At 47.2% G+C, this 8,305-nt stretch overlaps 1 protein-coding gene and 1 long non-coding RNA gene across 2 annotated transcripts; one reads left to right on the top strand and one right to left on the bottom strand.

The window, feature by feature from the left end:
- Positions 1-1,148: 1,148 nt before the first annotated feature.
- Positions 1,149-2,891, top strand: LOC127916531 (uncharacterized). Its single transcript, XR_008095193.1, has 3 exons — positions 1,149-1,420; positions 1,536-1,565; positions 2,696-2,891. It is a non-coding gene; the product is annotated as an uncharacterized LOC127916531 (long non-coding RNA).
- Positions 2,892-6,913: 4,022 nt separating this feature from the next.
- Positions 6,914-7,690, bottom strand: LOC127916470 (uncharacterized). The gene has a single exon (XM_052498252.1). It carries the CDS (start codon positions 7,688-7,690, stop codon positions 6,914-6,916), a length of 777 nt encoding a protein of 258 aa, XP_052354212.1.
- Between the last annotated feature and the right edge of the window lie 615 nt (positions 7,691-8,305).

Raw genomic sequence — 8,305 nt, 5'->3', positions numbered from 1 at the left:
GTTCAGGAGAAGGGATGAAAAGGCTAAGGGTTCAGGAGAAGGGATGAAAAGGCTAAGGGTTCAGGAGAAGGGATGAAAAGGCTAAGGGTTCAGGAGAAGGGATGAAAAGGCTAAGGGTTCAGGAGAAGGGATGAAAAGGCTAAGGGTTCAGGAGAAGGGATGAAAAGGCTAAGGGTTCAGGAGAAGGGATGAAAAGGCTAAGAGTTCAGGAGAAGGGATGAAAAGGCTAAGGGTTCAGGAGAAGGGATGAAAAGGCTAAGGGTTCAGGAGAAGGGATGAAAAGGCTAAGGGTTCAGGAGAAGGGATGAAAAGGCTAACGGTTCAGGAGAAGGGATGAAAAGGCTAAGAGTTCAGGAGAAGGGATGAAAAGGCTAAGAGTTCAGGAGAAGGGATGAAAAGGCTAAGGGTTCAGGAGAAGGGATGAAAAGGCTAAGGGTTCAGGAGAAGGGATGAAAAGGCTAAGGGTTCAGGAGAAGGGATGAAAAGGCTAAGGGTTCAGGAGAAGGGATGAAAAGGCTAAGGGTTCAGGAGAAGGGATGAAAAGGCTAAGGGTTCAGGAGAAGGGATGAAAAGGCTAAGAGTTCAGGAGAAGGGATGAAAAGGCTAAGGGTTCAGGAGAAGGGATGAAAAGGCTAAGAGTTCAGGAGAAGGGATGAAAAGGCTAAGGGTTCAGGAGAAGGGATGAAAAGGCTAAGGGTTCAGGAGAAGGGATGAAAAGGCTAAGAGTTCAGGAGAAGGGATGAAAAGGCTAAGAGTTCAGGAGAAGGGATGAAAAGGCTAAGAGTTCAGGAGAAGGGATGAAAAGGCTAAGGGTTCAGGAGAAGGGATGAAAAGGCTAAGGGTTCAGGAGAAGGGATGAAAAGGCTAAGGGTTCAGGAGAAGGGATGAAAAGGCTAAGGGTTCAGGAGAAGGGATGAAAAGGCTAAGGGTTCAGGAGAAGGGATGAAAAGGCTAAGAGTTCAGGAGAAGGGATGAAAAGGCTAAGAGTTCAGGAGAAGGGATGAAAAGGCTAAGGGTTCAGGAGAAGGGATGAAAAGGCTAAGAGTTCAGGAGAAGGGATGAAAAGGCTAAGAGTTCAGGAGAAGGGATGAAAAGGCTAAGAGTTCAGGAGAAGGGATGAAAAGGCTAAGGGTTCAGGAGAAGGGATGAAAAGGCTAAGGGTTCAGGAGAAGGGATGAAAAGGCTAAGGGTTCAGGAGAAGGGATGAAAAGGCTAAGGGTTCAGGAGAAGGGATGAAAAGGCTAAGGGTTCAGGAGAAGGGATGAAAAGGCTAAGGGTTCAGGAGAAGGGATGAAAAGGCTAAGAGTTCAGGAGAAGGGATGAAAAGGCTAAGGGTTCAGGAGAAGGGATGAAAAGGCTAAGAGTTCAGGAGAAGGGATGAAAAGGCTAAGAGTTCAGGAGAAGGGATGAAAAGGCTAAGGTTCAGGAGAAGGGATGAAAAGGCTAACGGTTCAGGAGAAGGGATGAAAAGGCTAAGAGTTCAGGAGAAGGGATGAAAAGGCTAAGAGTTCAGGAGAAGGGATGAAAAGGCTAAGAGTTCAGGAGAAGGGATGAAAAGGCTAAGGGTTCAGGAGAAGGGATGAAAAGGCTAAGGGTTCAGGAGAAGGGATGAAAAGGCTAAGGGTTCAGGAGAAGGGATGAAAAGGCTAAGGGTTCAGGAGAAGGGATGAAAAGGCTAAGAGTTCAGGAGAAGGGATGAAAAGGCTAAGAGTTCAGGAGAAGGGATGAAAAGGCTAAGAGTTCAGGAGAAGGGATGAAAAGGCTAAGGGTTCAGGAGAAGGGATGAAAAGGCTAAGAGTTCAGGAGAAGGGATGAAAAGGCTAAGAGTTCAGGAGAAGGGATGAAAAGGCTAAGAGTTCAGGAGAAGGGATGAAAAGGCTAAGGGTTCAGGAGAAGGGATGAAAAGGCTAACGGTTCAGGAGAAGGGATGAAAAGGCTAAGAGTTCAGGAGAAGGGATGAAAAGGCTAAGAGTTCAGGAGAAGGGATGAAAAGGCTAAGGGTTCAGGAGAAGGGATGAAAAGGCTAAGAGTTCAGGAGAAGGGATGAAAAGGCTAAGGGTTCAGGAGAAGGGATGAAAAGGCTAAGAGTTCAGGAGAAGGGATGAAAAGGCTAAGGGTTCAGGAGAAGGGATGAAAAGGCTAAGAGTTCAGGAGAAGGGATGAAAAGGCTAAGAGTTCAGGAGAAGGGATGAAAAGGCTAAGGGTTCAGGAGAAGGGATGAAAAGGCTAAGAGTTCAGGAGAAGGGATGAAAAGGCTAAGAGTTCAGGAGAAGGGATGAAAAGGCTAAGAGTTCAGGAGAAGGGATGAAAAGGCTAAGGGTTCAGGAGAAGGGATGAAAAGGCTAAGAGTTCAGGAGAAGGGATGAAAAGGCTAAGAGTTCAGGAGAAGGGATGAAAAGGCTAAGAGTTCAGGAGAAGGGATGAAAAGGCTAAGAGTTCAGGAGAAGGGATGAAAAGGCTAAGGGTTCAGGAGAAGGGATGAAAAGGCTAAGAGTTCAGGAGAAGGGATGAAAAGGCTAAGAGTTCAGGAGAAGGGATGAAAAGGCTAAGAGTTCAGGAGAAGGGATGAAAAGGCTAAGAGTTCAGGAGAAGGGATGAAAAGGCTAAGAGTTCAGGAGAAGGGATGAAAAGGCTAAGAGTTCAGGAGAAGGGATGAAAAGGCTAAGAGTTCAGGAGAAGGGATGAAAAGGCTAAGGTTCAGGAGAAGGGATGAAAAGGCTAAGAGTTCAGGAGAAGGGATGAAAAGGCTAAGGGTTCAGGAGAAGGGATGAAAAGGCTAAGAGTTCAGGAGAAGGGATGAAAAGGCTAAGAGTTCAGGAGAAGGGATGAAAAGGCTAAGAGTTCAGGAGAAGGGATGAAAAGGCTAAGGGTTCAGGAGAAGGGATGAAAAGGCTAAGAGTTCAGGAGAAGGGATGAAAAGGCTAAGAGTTCAGGAGAAGGGATGAAAAGGCTAAGAGTTCAGGAGAAGGGATGAAAAGGCTAAGAGTTCAGGAGAAGGGATGAAAAGGCTAAGGGTTCAGGAGAAGGGATGAAAAGGCTAAGAGTTCAGGAGAAGGGATGAAAAGGCTAAGGGTTCAGGAGAAGGGATGAAAAGGCTAAGAGTTCAGGAGAAGGGATGAAAAGGCTAAGAGTTCAGGAGAAGGGATGAAAAGGCTAAGAGTTCAGGAGAAGGGATGAAAAGGCTAAGGGTTCAGGAGAAGGGATGAAAAGGCTAAGAGTTCAGGAGAAGGGATGAAAAGGCTAAGGGTTCAGGAGAAGGGATGAAAAGGCTAAGGGTTCAGGAGAAGGGATGAACAGGCTAAGAGTTCAGGAGAAGGGATGAAAAGGCTAAGGGTTCAGGAGAAGGGATGAAAAGGCTAAGGGTTCAGGAGAAGGGATGAACAGGCTAAGAGTTCAGGAGAAGGGATGAAAAGGCTAAGGGTTCAGGAGAAGGGATGAAAAGGCTAAGGGTTCAGGAGAAGGGATGAAAAGGCTAAGGGTTCAGGAGAAGGGATGAACAGGCTAAGGTTTCAGGAGAAGGGATGAAAAGGCTAAGAGTTCAGGAGAAGGGATGAAAAGGCTAAGGGTTCAGGAGAAGGGATGAAAAGGCTAAGAGTTCAGGAGAAGGGATGAAAAGGCTAAGGGTTCAGGAGAAGGGATGAAAAGGCTAAGAGTTCAGGAGAAGGGATGAAAAGGCTAAGAGTTCAGGAGAAGGGATGAAAAGGCTAAGGGTTCAGGAGAAGGGATGAAAAGGCTAAGAGTTCAGGAGAAGGGATGAAAAGGCTAAGGGTTCAGGAGAAGGGATGAAAAGGCTAAGGGTTCAGGAGAAGGGATGAACAGGCTAAGAGTTCAGGAGAAGGGATGAAAAGGCTAAGGGTTCAGGAGAAGGGATGAAAAGGCTAAGGGTTCAGGAGAAGGGATGAACAGGCTAAGAGTTCAGGAGAAGGGATGAAAAGGCTAAGGGTTCAGGAGAAGGGATGAAAAGGCTAAGGGTTCAGGAGAAGGGATGAAAAGGCTAACGGTTCAGGAGAAGGGATGAAAAGGCTAAGGGTTCAGGAGAAGGGATGAAAAGGCTAAGGGTTCAGGAGAAGGGATGAAAAGGCTAAGGGTTCAGGAGAAGGGATGAAAAGGCTAAGGGTTCAGGAGAAGGGATGAAAAGGCTAAGGGTTCAGGAGAAGGGATGAACAGGCTAAGGTTTCAGGAGAAGGGATGAAAAGGCTAAGAGTTCAGGAGAAGGGATGAAAAGGCTAAGGGTTCAGGAGAAGGGAGAAGGTGGGCAGATGTGGTGGGGAAAATAGGAAAGGAGAGCAATCTGGCTACGGGGGCAGTTGTGGTAGAGCAGGGAAAAGACGGGGGGAAACAGTAGGTGAGATTGTGATTGAGGTCGCTGAGGGGGTGTTGGAGAATGAAATGGGAGTTCAAGAGGAGAGTGAAGCAATGGAAAATGAAGCAGCTGTTTTCAAAGTACCGAGGAGGAAGAGGAAGAGTTTAAGGGGTGATGAAGGTTCTAATTCTAACAGGAAGGTAGAGATTGATAAATCAGTTGAGGATAAACAGGTTGTAGAGAGGGTGGAGTTTTCTTCTAGGGATGAAATGGTTTGGATGGGAGGTATGGGATTGAAAAGGTACGTCAATTTATGAATTTGACAAAAGGGAAGAAATATATGCAGGATTATAATGGATTTTTTTCCCTGAATTTTAATTGTTTATTGAATCAACAACATTTTCTGTCAAAAATAACAGGGGGAGGTTTGACAAGCCCAGATATTGCTAGACTAAAGAAAGTGGTCACGAGAGTGACAAGTGAGGTACATTCTAAAGGAAATGAAAGACTTCAGTCGCAGTCTTAACTCTATAAAGAGATGTGTTTTGTGTCTCTCCCTCCGTATTTTTTCCCCAGCCATAAGCAGTTTTAAGATTTCTTCTTAAATGTAAATGGGGTGCGAGACGGGGGGAAAAGAGCCGTAGTGTATGAGTTAATAAAGGGAAAGGTACGTGACGGGAAATGAAGTTATGTGGCAACAGGAGTGGGAGGGTGGGGGCAGTAGTTGTGTGTAGTGGGGGTGTGGCCATCCTGTTCTCAAAAGGGTTTTTGCCTTTGTCATACGAGGTTGAAGAGGTCGTTGAGGGGAGGTTATTAAAAGTTAGAGTGAGGTATGAAAACCTCACTATGTGTTTAATAAATGTATATGCCCCATTAGTGGCAGTTGAGAGGGTATGTTTTTTAGAGACATTATCAAATACCATTGAGAAATGTAATACTGAGGATGATTTCTTTCTTGCTGGGGATGTTAACTGTACAGTCAGTAATTTAGATAGAAATCCCAAAAGAACCTCATATAGCCTCAATAATCTTTTTAAAACGCCTTATTGTAACAGATGAACAATGTGATATTTGGCGGAGTCAAAATGGAGGCACAAGACAGTACACGTGACCCAATGTGAGAGGGAACGCAATCTCTCTGGCCAGGTTAGATAGATTTGATTGTTTTGAGCATCATTCTCAGGTCTGTAAATCAAGTGTGATAAAGCCAGTGGGATTTTCTTATCATTGTTTAGTAACAGAGGTGGTGTACATTAACGGCGTAAAACCCAAAAGCGCATACTGGCATTTTAATATAACTTTATTGAATGATGCGCACTTCAGGAAATGTTGTAGTTTTTTCTGGGAGAGGTGGAGGTCTGAAGAGGACAGTTTTGTATCCCTTCAACAGTGTCGGGATACAGGGAACATCCAGGTTCAACAATTCTGTAATCAGTACACGATGAATATCACCAGACATATCATCAGATCAATGAACATCCTAGAGTCTGAAATAGTGGAACCCCTGACGTTAGTTGAGACACAGGAGACCGAGGCCATATTCAGGCACTCAAGAGGAAAAAAGCCACATTGGTAGACCTGCTGGTTATCAGAGGACAGGGGGCATTGGACAGGGAATCTCTGAAATGGACGTCTCATCCAAATTTTTCTTTGGTTTAGAGAAAGATAATCGACAACAAATAATGATGAATTGCTTCAAATCAGCTGTTGGACAGGAGCTCACTAGCCCAAGTGAAATTAGAAAGAGGGCAGTAGAGTTCTATGCTGAGCTCTGCAGGTGTGAGTACAAATAGGTTAAAACATTGACACAACAGTTCCTTGATGGGCTCCCACAGGCGGCTGCAGAAGTTCAGGTTGAATTAGAGCAACCATTGTCTTTGCAGGAGCAATACACTGCATTTAAAGGCATGGACAATGGAAGGGCACCGGGTATTGATGAGCTTCCCGTTGACTTTTGTAAGTCTTTTTGGGGCTATGTTTGGAGAGGATTAGCTAGCAGTAGTTAACGATAATTTGACCCCAGGGTTACTACCGATAAGCTGCAGAAGGGCTGTCCTCACCCTATGGCCAAAAAAGGGTGACCCTAGGGAGGTGAAGAACTGGAGGCCAGTGGCCTTAATGTGCACTGATTATAAGATCCTGTCCAAGGCTTTGTCCACCAGGCTGAGGGAGGTGATGGGGCACATCATACGGTCCAGTCCTACTGTGTTCCCGGCAGGCAGATAGGGGATAACATTTCCCTGATTCTGGATTTTTTTGACATCTCTTGGACTATTGAGTTGAATGCTGGTCTAATTTCAATTGATCAGGAAAAGGCATTTGACCGAGTTGAACATCAGTACACTTTTGAGGCTTTTGGTTTCAGCTCTGGATTCGTGCCATGATCAGGGTGATAATCTGGTGACATTGAACATGTATTGAAAGTGAACGGTGTCTTTAGGGCACCTTTTAAGGTGTGTAGAGGAATGAGGCAGGGGTGTTCGTTGTCCAGAATGTTGTATGCCATCGCGATAGAGCCACTACTAAATGGCGTTAGAAGTAGCATTGAAGGGGTGTACCTTTCAGAGGATATTCCTCCTATTCGTCTCTCAGCCTATGCTGATGATATAGTTATTTTGGTTGGTGGTCTCTGGCTGGTCTCTGGCTGGTCTCAGAGTGGTCTCTGGCTGGTCTCTGCCTGGTCTCAGGGTGGTCCCTGGCAGGTCTCTGGCTGGTCTCTGGGTGGTCTCTGGCTGGTCTCTGGGTGGTCCCTGGCTGGTCTCTGGCTGGTCTCTGAGTGGTCTCTGGCTGGTCTCTGGGTGGTCCCTGGCTGGTCTCTGGCTGGCCTCTGGGTGGTCTCTGAGTGGTCTCTGGCTGGTCCCTGGGTGGTACCTGGCTGGTCTCTGTCTGGTCTCTGGGTGGTCCCTGGCTGGTCTCTGGCTGGTCTCTGAGTGGTCTCTGGCTGGTCTCTGGCTGGTCTCTGGGTGGTCTCTGAGTGGTCTCTGGCTGGTCTCTGGGTGGTCCCTGGCTGGTCTCTGGCTGGTCTCTGGGTGGTCCCTGGCTGGTCTCTGGCTGGTCTCTGAGTGGTCTCTGGCTGGTCTCCGGGTGGTCTCTGGCTGGTCTCTGGCTGGTCTCTGGGTGGTCCCTGGCTGTTCTCTGGCTGGTCTCTGGCTGGTCTCTGGCTGGTCTCTGAGTGGTCTCTGGGTGGTCTCTGAGTGGTCTCTGGGTGGTCTCTGGCTGGTCTCTGGGTGTGCTCTGGCTGGTCTCTGAGTGGTCTCTGGGTGGTCTCTGAGTGGTTTCTGGGTGGTCTCTTGCTGGTCTCTGGGTGGTCTCTGGCTTTTCTCTGGGGGGGTCTGTGACCGGTCTCTGGGTGGTCTCTGGGTGGTCTCTGTGATCCGTTAAGATCATAGAGCTTGTTAGCTGCTAGATGGCTCCTTTTAAGGCTTGCTACGGTCATGAGAGAATCTGTGCAGCTGCATATCCCCGCGGAACGCAAGTCAAGGCCTTGTATGTGTGCGTTTCAAATGCCTGTTAGCTCCATCGGCTTGAGAGGAAACAAATGCTAGTTCCCCAGGCTTAGTGGTTCCATAGAGGCATGTTTGAAAATGTGGCAGGTTTCATCATAGAAGTAGTACTGGTTATGATGGGTTTGGGACTGGGACTGTCCTAGTGGGAGATTCAAAGTTAACCCCAGGTTTGTGGGATAAAGGGGATGGAGACAGGGTGGTAGAGAGGGGTCAGGGTGGAAAAAATACATTCTCATCTCCAGCTGCAGACAGGAATGAAGGGAGATCATGGGAGAGAGAAAATAAGGAGATGAGTGTAAGGGGTTATGTCAGGGATTGTGTGTGTGTTGTGTGTGTGTGTTGTGTGGGGGCAGAGGGGAGGGCTGTGTGTGTGTTGTGTGAGGGGAGAGGAGTGGGCTGTGTGTGTATGTGCTTGTGCGTGGAATGGCTAAGTAGGCCTTTCTGTGTGAGGTCTCTTCCTTCTTATGAAAAACTGTGTGGCGTGTGTGTGTGTGTG

Source organism: Oncorhynchus keta, chromosome 36, assembly GCF_023373465.1.
Source record: "Oncorhynchus keta strain PuntledgeMale-10-30-2019 chromosome 36, Oket_V2, whole genome shotgun sequence".
Taxonomy (NCBI): Eukaryota; Metazoa; Chordata; class Actinopteri; order Salmoniformes; family Salmonidae; genus Oncorhynchus; species Oncorhynchus keta.
Note: the sequence above shows the minus strand (reverse complement) of the source record. Positions and strands in the feature narration are given on the sequence as shown.